We start from the raw sequence: 12,236 nt of genomic DNA, 5'->3' as shown, positions 1-12,236 counted from the left end.
GCCGAGGCCGATCCTGCCTTCTCTTCCTGGGGCAAGAAGTACAACCCTCACCTGTGGAACGGCTGGGGCGATGCTCCTGGTCAAGTCTACCGCCGTGAAGCTGAACCCGCTTTCTCCTCCTGGGGCAAGAAGTACAACCCTCACCTCTGGAACGGCTGGGGTGACGCACCTGGTCAGGTATACCGCCGCGAGGCCGAGGCTGACCCTGCCTTCTCGTCTTGGGGCAAGAAATACAACCCCCACCTCTGGAACGGTTGGGGAGACGCTCCTGGACAGGTTTACCGCCGCGAGCCCGAGACCACCACCACTGAGGCTGCTGCAACTGAGACTGAGGCTGCTGAGGCCAAGTAAACTCGTTCTGGTCAACCCTTGGCTACCTCATCCGCTTGATGGCAGTCAAGTCTTGATCATTTGAGTACTCTTTCTTCAACTCCACTCTTCACACTTTACTGCGATTCGAGGTCCTTGCACTATTCTTGAGGACTCGGATGTTTTTTTGTTCCATCACTACTATCATCAGTCGGACTCGGATTAAGGCGTCTGGCTTTTTCCCTTCCATCTTTATCATTGCATTCTTTGCATTCATGTATCCAAATCAAACTTTTCTTGCTTCACAATGTCACTTTCCCTTGCTTGTGATGCATGCACTTGTCAACCGTGGCTCTTTTTTTTTTGTCGTGGAGATGATAAATACCATATTCCGACTGAATAAAATCGTGTTCTCAGGACTACTTTCCGATCAGTAGTATCGACTGTTTGAGTGTACCTTGTTCAAATGGCCTATGGGTCACCGATTCGGAACCAGATCTAACATAAACATCCTTACTGATTAGATCATCAAAGACGGACGACGATGAAAAGGTGGCAAGGGATCAAAAACTTGGTATTAATGATATGAGCAAGGTATACCCAGCGCCCATGCTGAACTACTGAAACCATTTCTCCAAAAGCGCAACATGATGCAGCTAAGCCAACGCGCGCAAACAAAGAAAGCAAGGATATGCCGCAAGTCCCATATGTACAATTGTGAAGAGCAAGGAAAATCGTAACAACAGATGCGAAAATCAATAGCCGAAGTGATTAGAAAAAAGGCTGCAGATGGACATGAATGGTTGAAGCAGAAAAAGGAAAACATCTAGTAACGTTCGCGAGGACCGTTACCATGTTCGTGGAGCACGTCGTCAAAGTATGCGCTAGGGGCACGTGGCTCAGGCACATTGCTGCTGACGTTACTGCCATCGTCTTGAGCGCCATAACCAACGGCCAAGCTGCTTGTGCTTGGTTGAGCGTAGAGGTTGTGTGTTGGGCTGAGCATGGCGTTAGAGCCAGTTCTCTGGTGTGAGTGTGGGTTTATGCTGCTGCGTGGGCGAGAGCCATCTCTACTGGATGGTGGAGAGTACTCAGCACGAGAGTAGCGATGGTTGGTAGGTTGCAGGTTTGGTACGCCGCCCATGAGCATAGAGTCGCGGCCGCCAGCAGCTTGAGCACCGGGAGTGGCGTAGTATCCAGCAGGCAAGTAGGTGGAACTGCGGTTCTGGTTGATGGGCATGTATGCTGAGTTGCGCTGACCAGCAGTAGGAGAGAAGAAGAGGGATGAGGGGTCTGCTGTTGGTTGTGTGCTCTTGCGGTTCTCCTTCTTGAGACCGGCAGAGGATAGAGGCTTGCCAGCCGAGGTCAGTGCATCGAGAGAGAGGGAAGAGCCTTGAGGCATGGCGTAGAGGTTGCCACCAGGGCCGTATTTGGTCTTTGCATCTGAAGCCATGACGCTGGCCATGGCAGCACGCTTGACAGAGCGGTTGATGGTCCATGCAACCCACACACGCCAGGCCAGTACACAGGCGCCTAAGAAAGCCAGACAGGCACCCACGGCTATGAATACAGTACCCTCAGGTACGTTTGATTTTTGCATAAAGGGAGCGTCGGCTGTGTAAGGAATGACCATGTCGGGGACGGTGGCACCAGCGAGTGTAGGTAGATCGGTCAAGTGTGAGACGGTGGTAGAAGAGGCGCCACTCGAGGTCTTGGAGGCAGAAGTCTTGGAAGAGTCGGTTGTGGACGAGGCGGCAGCGCTGGAACTGCTAGACTTGACAAAGGACGAGACTCCAGTCAACTTGTCTGTCGTAGGGGCAGCAGTCTGAGCGGCCGAAGTGGCCTTGGTCGTGCCGGCGGCAGTGGTTTGGGCATTATTGTTCTGAGCGGCGGCCAGGACAGCGCCGGCAGCGAGTGCCAGCAATAGGTTGTTCCTCCTCATACTGAATGCGTTTGTGGACGAGCGAGCGAGCGAGTGTTTACCCCGTTGTACAAAGCCCCTTCACGGCGGAGGCGAGGATTTTTTGGTCGTCTGAGTAGACTGTCACAAGGGGCAGAAAGAAATCAAAGAACTGAGCGTATCGATAGCCAAAAAGAGTGACGCAAGCTCGATGCAGCAACGAGGGCGATGCAGCAGATTTGCAGGTTGGACGCTGCACGAGTGGTGCATCTTGGTTCCAACTGTGCCTGACTCCATCTATTTTCGTCTCCCTCCCGACTCCCGCATGCCCCAGTCCGTGGCGCAGGGCAACCTCGCTCCAAAAGCTTGGCATTGTTGATCCGCTGGACCCTCCATCCTTATATCGACTCAGCTTGTTGCATATCTGTTTCAGCAGAGCATGAGAAACCCTTTCCCACCCACAGACTCTTTGCCTGGCCATGGACATGTCCACCTGGCTTTGCTACCTCCGGGCGCTCCCGTCCTTCAGACCCTGACTTATCAGTATCCTCTCAAACTGATTGCGCCTGCTCCTGTGAACATAACTCCACCGTTCGACAATGACTCGTCTTACCAGGTTCACACTCTTTATATTCTGACCTATGGTGGTGGTATAGTCGCAGGTGATTCTCTCAACCTGCGCATTGATCTTGACACCACCACTCGTCTGCTCATCCTTACTCAAGGCAGCACCAAGATCTTCAAGGCACCAACCTCATCTACACTCAGTCGACAGGACATGAATATGCACTTGAAGCCTGCCGCTGCTCTGGTTTATCTTCCTGATCCTGTTCAACCCTTTGCTCAAAGCGCATTCGAACAAAATCAACGATTCTACATTCACCATCAGCAGGCCCTTCCCAATGCCAGCATCTGTGTTCTGGACTGGGTATGTCAAGGTCGCAAAGCCTTAGGTGAGGATTGGAATTTCTTCAAGTATTCCAGCAAGAACGAAGTCTGGCTTGTCGACGGATCCACCGGATCCGATGATAAGAGGTTACTATTGCGTGACAATGTCACTCTGGACGCCAGTGACGACGCTATACAAACGTCACTGGCACGGCGCATGGACGGTCTCGGTGCTTTCGGTACTTTAATTCTATATGGACCTGTGTTTGCAAGTCTTGCGGCATTTTTCATGGACGAATTCAAGTCAATACCCCGGATCGGAGGCAGGAAGTGGGATTCCGGCAACGAAGCTGACGACGCGTCTCAAAATTTGGATCCTCTCGTCATCAAACGGAATGCAAGACAGAAACAAGAACTAAGCGATGGATTGCTGTGGACAGCGGCATCGATACGAGGATGCGTCGTAGTCAAGTTTGGCGCAAGGGAAGTCGAAGGTGGAAAACGCTGGTTACGTTCGATGCTGGACATAGAAGGCAGCGTTCCTACTCAGTTCGGAGAGAGAAGTTTGCTCTGCTTGCGATAAGCTCGCAGATCTCTCGTACAATCGTATCCAGCATTCCAATACGAAACGCGTATGTATTATACTCTATTCTCCAGAGGCCTTTCTCATCAGAGCGCGATACTGCTCGATAATGTTCTTTCTCTCTGCGCCGAGTTCCTCTCGCCTTGCCAAACTACCGGCAGCATTCGGCACATCGGCCACGTCTGCTCTAGCTCCATTCTTGACCTTGAACTTCTCTCTGGGTATGACGGTGAACTCGGGAGGAGCCTGTGCCACATCATGCAAGCCTTTGGGTTTCTCTCGTTTCGTCTTGAGAACTGCCCAAATGTCGTCGTCGTCTTTTGACTCGCCAATCATCCTTTGACGCTTCTTTCCATACAGTGTAGGCACACCGGAGTCCTCTCCGTATAACGCATTACGTTCTTCCTCCTCTTCCTCGCGCTTCTCTCGTTCTTCTTCGGCCTTTTCCTTGATGCGTTGATCCTCTTTCCTCCATTCGTCATACATCTTGTGCATTCTCTTCTCGGTTTTTGTCCGCGTGACCTTCTCGCCAGGTGCTAATCCTTGGTTGCCTTTCCGTGCTAGGCCAGTCACTGGCAACATTTGATCCACACGAGCATTGAAGTCCCGTATCTTTTCGCCAGGTTGAATCTTGGGCATTTCCATTTTTGCTGCTTTGGCCTTTTCCTTGATATCTTCCTGGCGCTTGCGCTTCTTGGAGGCAGTCTTTGATTCGCCGTCGTCGGGTGTAGATTTTGGTTGCTGGCGCTGCATCAAGCGCGCGAAGGCTTTCGGTGTGTCGTCGAACTTGTATACATTCTTCTCGGTCTTTCTTTTCTTTTTGCCGTCGTTTGTGAAGACGGTCTGCGCATTCTTTCCTACAGGCAGAGCCTTTGCGACGGCCGTGGGAGGCAGATTGAAGCTGTGAGGAACAAATGTCAGCTTCCGGACCAGAACGGGGTGGCAGCGGGGATGAAATTACTCGTCGGCATTGGTATCCTTTCTTCTGTGTTTGTGAGGCATTTTGGGTGGTTAGGTCTTCAGCGCGCAGGATTGCGAATTTGCGCCCAAAAAAGTCTCGACTTCTGGCGTTGTACTGCGTGATCTGCAGCGTTTGTCTATCAAGCAAACTCTAGATCTGGGGTACCCCGCGCACCAATCAGCTTGTGCGCTTCGGACATTCGCTCTTTTGGGATCTATCGTGAAAGCCACAGCCGACATCGTCGCTCGGAGTCTTTGACTGTGTTTCTTGTCGACTCGTGTTGCGTAACGGGCATAACTGTCCCTGTGCCCATGTGATTGGCCGGGCTGACGACGCCTCCAGAGGGGTAACTTTACTGCCGGAGGAGATTGACATTCCCATGGTGCGCAGAGACAAGCCTCGCAGCGGTCTAGCCCGACTTGAGCGAACCATCGACAAGCACTGAACCCGTGTTGCTTGTTGGCTTGAACTCTGGCATCCGCCCTCACCGTGTCAACCTTAGTATTTCATATGTGATACTCATCCGCTGCAGTCATTCGCTATTGGCTTTATCTACTCTCAACCACCCTCGTTGCTGATCTTTCTGTTTCCTTGTCGGCGTCATATCCTGTACTAAGAACAGCAAATCTATAAGAGCCCTGCCGCACTTTGCTCCGTCATCGATCCACCTTATACAAGATACCCAGGCATAGAGAACAACTACCAGTTCTGATTGTTATCACGCCAGTGCCAGATTGCAGGCTTGTTTGACCCATGGCAACTTCTAATTTCGACATTACTCCCTTGTCGGAAAAGCCTCTACCAAGAGAACCATCTCCTGCCGATATTGAAGATGGATATTATCAACCCATCCCTTCGCGACGCTGGTATAATCATGTTTTCGACTATCTCACTCCTATGGCCTTGAGGATTCGCAATCAGCAGGCTCATCCTCACCATCCCTTTATCTCACAAAGACCTCGCGCCTCATCAAGTACAAAGCAAAAGGAAGACTATATCGTTACAGAAGTCGCCATCTCGGAACTGGGAGCGGAGTCTGAGACTGACAAGAGACTCCGAATTATCGCCGTCATCAAATTGGCATGCATCATCATCCCTGTGACCATTCTATGTCTATTGTGAGTTGATTGATCTTGCCAGACCCTCATCAATACTGACCGAGATCTTCAGTGGTCTTTTACACCTCGTGTCATATATCTTCTATGGCAATCCTCTGCTTGTGGAAACCGATCTGAACTTCCTGCCAGATTGGGGGCATGCAGGAAAGATTGGAGATGGTCTAGGACATTATCCTACTGATTTTACTAGAGATGTTCTGCCAATCCGTAAGTACCTAACAAGTGTAGATGCTTCTTTTAAGAGTTTGACTGACCGAATTATTGCAGCTGTTCACTCACACAACGATTACTGGAGAAGGGTACCGCTGTATGAGGCTTTACACTACGGATGCACCGGAGTTGAGGCAGATGTTTGGCATATTGGAGATGAGCTGTTTGTGGGCCACAGCACATCATCCCTGACACCAAATCGCACCTTCAGAAACCTCTACGTCAACCCTCTCATCGCACTCTTGGACAAGCAGAATCCTCAGACCTCGTTCGCCAACACTAAGAACCACGGAGTCTTTGACGAAGATCCAGATCAGACATTGGTCCTGCTTGTCGACATGAAGACAGATGGTCCTGACACATTCGTCAAAGTACAGGAGCAACTCGAAGGTCTCCGCTCAAAGGGCTATCTCACTTACTTCAACGGCACACACACCATCCCCGGAGCCATCACAGTAGTCGGAACAGGAAACACGCCGTTCGATCTCTTGACTGCCAACACAACATACCGCGACATCTTCTTTGACGCTCCCCTAGACATGCTATACGAGCCATCACCAATCTCACTCTCCGACACCAACATCGACCCCGAACTCCGCAGCTCGACCGAAGTCGACGACTACCATCCTTCCTCAGGAGGACAAGGCAAAACCGGTCTACCCGCAAACACCCCTGCCTCGGCCTTCAACAACGGCACATCCTACTACGCCAGCTTGAACTTCAAAAAAGCCGTTGGCCACGTCTGGCGCGGACGACTCTCGCAAAAGCAACTCAAGATCATCCGTGGTCAGATCAGAGGTGCCAAGAAAGCAGGTCTCAAGGCGAGATATTGGAATACTCCTTCTTGGCCGGTTAGTCTGCGTAACCACATCTGGCATGTTTTGGCACAGGAGGGAGTGGGTATGCTTAACGCTGATGATCTGGAGGGTGCGGCGATTGAAGATTGGAGACGGTGGAAGCGTGAGTGGTATGCTTAGACGTACGTGCTGCTTGATGGCGATGATAGATGACAATACCCCTCTTGACTGTTTCACGAATTACGAAAACAAATGATATCCTTTTTATCCTTGATCTTCTCACTCTGCTCATTGCGCCTCAACGTCTCCTGCTAGAATTCCTTGAGTTCGACTTGTGCATTTTGTGTACTGCTAATCCTTTGGACTCCGGAAGAAAAAAGTATTGTTTGAATAGTGGAATCGTGTTGACTGCGAGAGCAGAATGCTATTAGAGCGCCAAGTGACCTCCATGACTCGCTACTTCTTCAATCGTCTGTACTCAAGTGAGTGTACGAAATGTACGCGTAACATCTGGCCTTTGTGTTCCTATCTTTTGTGGTATCGTATAGCAGGATATAAAGTATGCAAACTGCGCAGAAGAACTCGACAAGTCAGGATCCCAAAGAGGAGGTCATGGTCTTCCACGGTCTATCGAAGAGAACTCGCTGGCAAATACACGCAAGTACACTCTATCTGCCAATCTCTTGGAAACAACAAGAATGCACATCTACTTCCCAACCTCAAGCACTTCCTCAGCAGCCTCTACCAAAAGCCCAAACACCTTTCTAATACCTTCTTCGCTTGCCAATGGATTTGCACTAACCACACGAATAGCATACGCATCCCCGACCAACGAACTCGTCAAAAACACTTTTTTGCTTGCATCCACCTTCTCATATACTTTTTTGGTATTTGCATTTGCCAGTTCCAAATCTGAGGAATTGGGTTGTTGGGGTATCACCGCAACGTGAGAGTCTTGGTAGGGAACAGTGTGCTCAGCATCTGGTTGCGGTTCTGTGGTTGCCGGCTTTGGTGCTTGTTTTTGGAGGGTAGGGTTTACGGTGATTACAGCCAGAGCAAAGGATGGTGGTGTGATGATGCTGAAGAGATCTTTTCTGCTCTTGATCAAAGAGACGAAGAGATCTGATAATTTGAGATGGTGTTTGATGTGTGCTTGCAAGCCCTCAACTCCCCAGGTTCTGATTACAAACCACACTTTCAAAGCGCGGAAACGGCGTCCTAGAGGGATTTGCCAGTCGCGGTAGTCGGTGACCAAACCTTGGTCTGAGAAGTTGTTGCGTAGATAGGCGGGGGTAATCGAGAGTGCATCAGTCAAGTCGCGACGGTTTTGGACGAATAAACAAGAGGCGTCGAAGTTTGTGAGGAGCCATTTGTGCATGTTTGTATCGAAGGAATCAAAGGTGGAAAAGTGCTTGCAGTAGTGTTGATATTCGGGCAATACCAAAGCGACTCCGGCGTAGGCGGCATCAACGTGGATCCAGATGTCCGGGTAATCTTTCTTGACTTCTGCAATAGAAGCAAAGTCGTCAACTGCGCAGGTGTTTGTGGTTCCCAGTGACACAGTCAAGAAGTATGGCTCTAGACCTTGTGACTTGAGTTTTTCAATAGTCGAGCGGAGTTCATGGCCTTGGAGGGCAAAGGCGTTGGACAATGAAGTGTCGATGCTTCGGAATCTCGTGCCTGCAATATTCGCACCCTTATGGGTAGAACTGTGAGTGTGTTTTGTAGCCAAGGCAACAAGTTTACTCCTAATCTCTGCCGAGCGGTCCTCCTTTTGTTCTTCAGTGAGGACAACGCCCTCTTTTTCTAGTGTCCTTGTGACATAGCGTTCGCGTGCTGCAACCATGCAGGTAACGATGGCTTCAGAGGCAGAACCCTGGATGACACCGCCTCCCTTGCCTTTTGAGAGGAAGCAGTCAGGCAGAGCGAGCATCTGAGCAACCCAATCCATAACAATCGTCTCGAGTTCGGTGACAGCAGGCGAGCAGAGCCAATTGAAGGCAGGCACAGTCAATGCAGCAGACCATAACTCTCCCATCATGCCTGGGTATGAACTGCTGGCGGGGAAGAAAGCCATAAAGTCAGGGCTCTGCCAGTGTGTCATGCCGGGCATGATCTTGGATTCCATGTCTGCGCGGATCTTGTCCCAGGTCTCGGCTTGGGTTGGTGGCGATGGGGGCAGTAGCTTTGCAAGATAACCAGGCTCGACTGAAGGCAGGACAGGACGGTCGGCTATGTTGTCGTAGTAGTTTGTGATGTCTTGAATGGCCTCTGTTGCTGCGTTGTTGAACTGGTCCGACGTCATACCCATGGGAGGAACGGTGCGTTCGTCACGGACTGTGTGGGTGTCGCTGTGGCCATTGCCATTGGCGCTACGAACAGGGAGGAATTGGCTGCTCATCTTGGATGTCCTCGTATACCTCAGTGCTTGAGAAAGGGTACGGCGACGTGCGAGAAGCATCAAGCCAGAGTGTCGTCGATGCGGCAGCGAAGAGCCCCACACAACCCACAATTTATCGAGGTGCACGCGGAACACCTTCCGCACCAACATCTATCCACGCCTTTCAGTTGACATGCTACCCCTGATCTCGATCATCAGCCAATTGGACTCTGCGAATCAATTGTTTGTATGGCAAATGCTTTGACTCTTATATGATCGATCTAGATTCTGATGGCGAAACAAAACATCCGCAATTGGACGAACACTGGGAGTACAAGGCAAGCCTCCAGGGTTGCCTCGAATCTCGTTTCTGTCTAGACATTCACAAGTTACATTGTCAAATCCACTTTGACTTATCACCACCATCCCCAATCCTCGACTTTTGCATCCCTTTAAGTGCTACAATTAGCCTCACTCCCGCCTCCGCCGTACCCATAATCTCTTTCCTCGCATTCCAGAACCTCTCTGCTTTTTCAGTCTTGTACTCGCTTCTCACATCCACTGTCTCCTCCACTTCGGCTATGACGGGCATATAGCCTTTCTTCTCAGCCTCTGTGGGTGTACCAGGCGCACTTCGTCTTGGATTCGTGTACGTGAACGCATTCTGACGAACAGAGGTTCCAGCAGCTTCCTCAGAAAAGGTCTCGAGGTAGCGTTTACGGATTAAACGACGGGTTGCTTCTTCTCTCCTTACAGCCTCTGACCCGATTTTGTCGAATACAAAACGGATGGACAGTTTTGTTGCTAGGTAGACTTGTTCGGCAATGAAGACTGTGAGTAACAAGCGTGACAGACGAATATTGGTGATTTCCCCGTTTCGGTATAGGTAGAGTAAGGCAGCGGTAGACAGACTTCCTAGCCAAGTCAAGAACTCGAGAGCGGAGATGCAGGGACCGATTGAGTCGCAGCGAATAGGTGGTGGTCGTTGTGATTCAGAGATAAGTTTGAAGAAGTCGCCGCGGAGTTCTACCCAATTGTTGAGTAGAAAGCCTAGAGGCATGAGTGGGTAGACGACCCCGAACATGGCGAGGTAGCCAAATTGAACCGTCATCTGCATTATGTCTTCATTAACATCATACACAGAAGCAATTGCTTCTGTGCGCAGTCGGGATAAGAGCCTTGCTTCTTGTGGTGCATCGACAAGCAGAGTTTTTGTGAATTCGGACGTCATGCGTTGGTGTAAAGAGGATCCTTGCCGTGTGTCTTTATATCGACGATATGCTTCCTTTAGGTGTCGCTTGACCCATGGAACCACAAACTCTTCGACACAATTCATTACTTGTCCGGCCATGGACAGTGATATGACCTCCTCTTGTAAACGATGAGCGTCGACGCGAAAGTCTTTGGCAGCAACCAACTTCCAGGAGTCTGGCATGAGATATGGCACAAGTCGTGATCCCCAGGGAACATAGATATATGCCGTCAAGATTAGTGGTAAGAAAGAGGTGACAAAGTTGAGAACGAAGGATTTTTGAACTTGGGCTAGTTCAAACTCGTCATTCGTGCGATGGTTCTCGTGCTCAGACAGCTTCGATGCAAGGTCTGTCAAGAAGTCGGTGACATAAGGCAGAGAGACTGCGAGAAGGATAGTCGGAAGATATTTTACAGCCTGATATATAATTAGTACGTTTGATTTCCGATCATGATGTATGTCATACCCAGTAGCTTGCCAGCGCATCGCCATATACATCAGAGACCATAGCTTCGATGAGGAATGTAACAACCAGAACACTGCTTAGTGCCAGTCCCGCAAACGCAGCAAATGGTAAGAACAAAAGCTGCCTTGCCAGCCTCTTACGGGTGGAGAATATCTTCTTCACCTCACCAGTGATGGGATCCATCTCTTCCTTTTCCCAAGTATATTGAACGCGGTTGACTTTGAGCGCGTCAACACCTTTGACGTTCCATCTAATGCTCAGCTCGAGCTCTTGTCTCTTCCACCATTCGACAAACGTGATGCTCCAGACACATATGACCACTCCAAATGCCATCGAATATGGTTTTGAGAAAAGCCAGAATAAAGTCCCGCATGAGGCAGGCGCGATAAGAAACAGGGAGTAAGCTTGTATGAAGGCATAGTAGAATGCAACCTTCTCTCCAAAGAGTGCTTTGATCTGATCCAAGTCGTCTGTCTCGAGGATTATTTTTGCAGACAGTGTCTTCAACAGCTTCTTGTTCGCTGTCCAGGCATGCGGGGCAAATGACGCTGTTATACGGTTCCATTGTCCAAAGTTCGCAGTGATTCCCACACCGCCTTGCTCTTTTGTCCAGGTGACCAGATGGAAGACAGAACGTATTTCTTCAGAAGGCGTCGCAGCATCGATGACCGTAGAGCTGTCACCTAGAGGACGAACTTGGACGATCCCGAATAGCCAGTCTTTGACCCGTGAGCGATAAACCTCATTACCCAACTTGTTGCGAGGAATGCGAATGAGTATAAGCAGAGTTGTACCATAGCCATGTCGAACTTCTGCTTCCAGACCAAAAGCCTCAATGTCACGGATCAAAGTGTGATATTCATCAGTCGCATGATGAACCTCTGGGTGACCACTCAGCTCAGCACAGTATCAATCAGAAATTATCAGCCTTTGGAAACCTACCGATATCTTGAAAATCGTAGAGAAGCACCCAATCTACTTCAAAATCTTCATCTTTCTCCTTTTCCGCGAGGTTGCTGGTTGGTCGTCTCGTGAGCAATTGCATTCTCGCAAAGCAGAGTCGATATTCAAAGAAAAACAGGCCGTCGAAACAAAATAAAAGACATTGTTGTTCTCCAATTTGCCCGTGCTCGGTGTCCACGTAACCCTCCATGCTGCCAAGTAAGGTGTCCGGTGTTTCCGCGAGCGTCTATCTTAGAAGCTCTGTGGAGACAGTCAACCCTGCCAACGTGCTCAAGACAATTACAATTGGCCATTTTCGTCGAGAACGTGGTATCCTTCGAGAAGACCCAATTTGAGGCTATCTCAATGGATAACCCTGGATTCGGGTTACAATTGTGCGTTTCGATAGCTTCTCTTCAGCATAAGAGAA

The 12,236-nt window shown here is 49.9% G+C and overlaps 7 protein-coding genes across 7 annotated transcripts in view; 3 read left to right on the top strand and 4 right to left on the bottom strand.

The window, feature by feature from the left end:
* Positions 1–351, top strand: part of M437DRAFT_54654 (uncharacterized protein) — a gene marked incomplete at both ends in the record, with an annotated part of 816 nt that extends 465 nt beyond the window's left edge. Inside the window, one exon of the mRNA XM_041022733.1 lies at positions 37–351. Coding sequence (XP_040877337.1) covers positions 37–351 — 315 coding nt within the window. The remainder of the gene's footprint in view (positions 1–36) is intronic.
* A 784-nt stretch (positions 352–1,135) lies between these two features.
* Positions 1,136–2,251, bottom strand: M437DRAFT_54785 (uncharacterized protein; the record flags this gene model as incomplete). Its single annotated transcript, XM_041022754.1, has 1 exon — positions 1,136–2,251. The coding sequence occupies one exon, from the start codon at positions 2,249–2,251 to the stop codon at positions 1,136–1,138; it is 1,116 nt and encodes a 371-aa protein (XP_040877336.1).
* Positions 2,252–2,648: 397 nt separating this feature from the next.
* On the top strand, positions 2,649–3,680 carry M437DRAFT_54602 (urease accessory protein UreD; the record flags this gene model as incomplete). The annotated part of the gene is made up of 1 exon (XM_041022721.1): positions 2,649–3,680. The coding sequence occupies one exon, from the start codon at positions 2,649–2,651 to the stop codon at positions 3,678–3,680; it is 1,032 nt and encodes a 343-aa protein (XP_040877335.1).
* A 63-nt stretch (positions 3,681–3,743) lies between these two features.
* M437DRAFT_54668 (uncharacterized protein) lies at positions 3,744–4,682 on the bottom strand (the record flags this gene model as incomplete). The annotated part of the gene is made up of 2 exons (XM_041022736.1): positions 3,744–4,581; positions 4,642–4,682. 2 exons carry the CDS (start codon positions 4,680–4,682, stop codon positions 3,744–3,746), a joined length of 879 nt encoding a protein of 292 aa, XP_040877334.1.
* A 712-nt stretch (positions 4,683–5,394) lies between these two features.
* On the top strand, positions 5,395–6,946 carry M437DRAFT_54671 (uncharacterized protein; the record flags this gene model as incomplete). Its single annotated transcript, XM_041022737.1, has 3 exons — positions 5,395–5,759; positions 5,812–5,966; positions 6,027–6,946. 3 exons carry the CDS (start codon positions 5,395–5,397, stop codon positions 6,944–6,946), a joined length of 1,440 nt encoding a protein of 479 aa, XP_040877333.1.
* Positions 6,947–7,472: 526 nt separating this feature from the next.
* On the bottom strand, positions 7,473–9,071 carry M437DRAFT_54597 (dopa decarboxylase-like protein; the record flags this gene model as incomplete). The annotated part of the gene is made up of 2 exons (XM_041022719.1): positions 7,473–7,739; positions 7,806–9,071. The coding sequence occupies 2 exons, from the start codon at positions 9,069–9,071 to the stop codon at positions 7,473–7,475; spliced, it is 1,533 nt and encodes a 510-aa protein (XP_040877332.1).
* Positions 9,072–9,543: 472 nt separating this feature from the next.
* M437DRAFT_86775 (uncharacterized protein) lies at positions 9,544–11,909 on the bottom strand (the record flags this gene model as incomplete). Its single annotated transcript, XM_041028524.1, has 3 exons — positions 9,544–10,815; positions 10,865–11,745; positions 11,807–11,909. 3 exons carry the CDS (start codon positions 11,907–11,909, stop codon positions 9,544–9,546), a joined length of 2,256 nt encoding a protein of 751 aa, XP_040877331.1.
* Positions 11,910–12,236: the final 327 nt, after the last annotated feature.

Source organism: Aureobasidium melanogenum, assembly GCF_000721775.1.
Source record: "Aureobasidium melanogenum CBS 110374 unplaced genomic scaffold scaffold_20, whole genome shotgun sequence".
Classification (NCBI taxonomy): domain Eukaryota; kingdom Fungi; phylum Ascomycota; class Dothideomycetes; order Dothideales; family Saccotheciaceae; genus Aureobasidium; species Aureobasidium melanogenum.
This window is presented reverse-complemented; position numbering and strand designations above follow the sequence as displayed.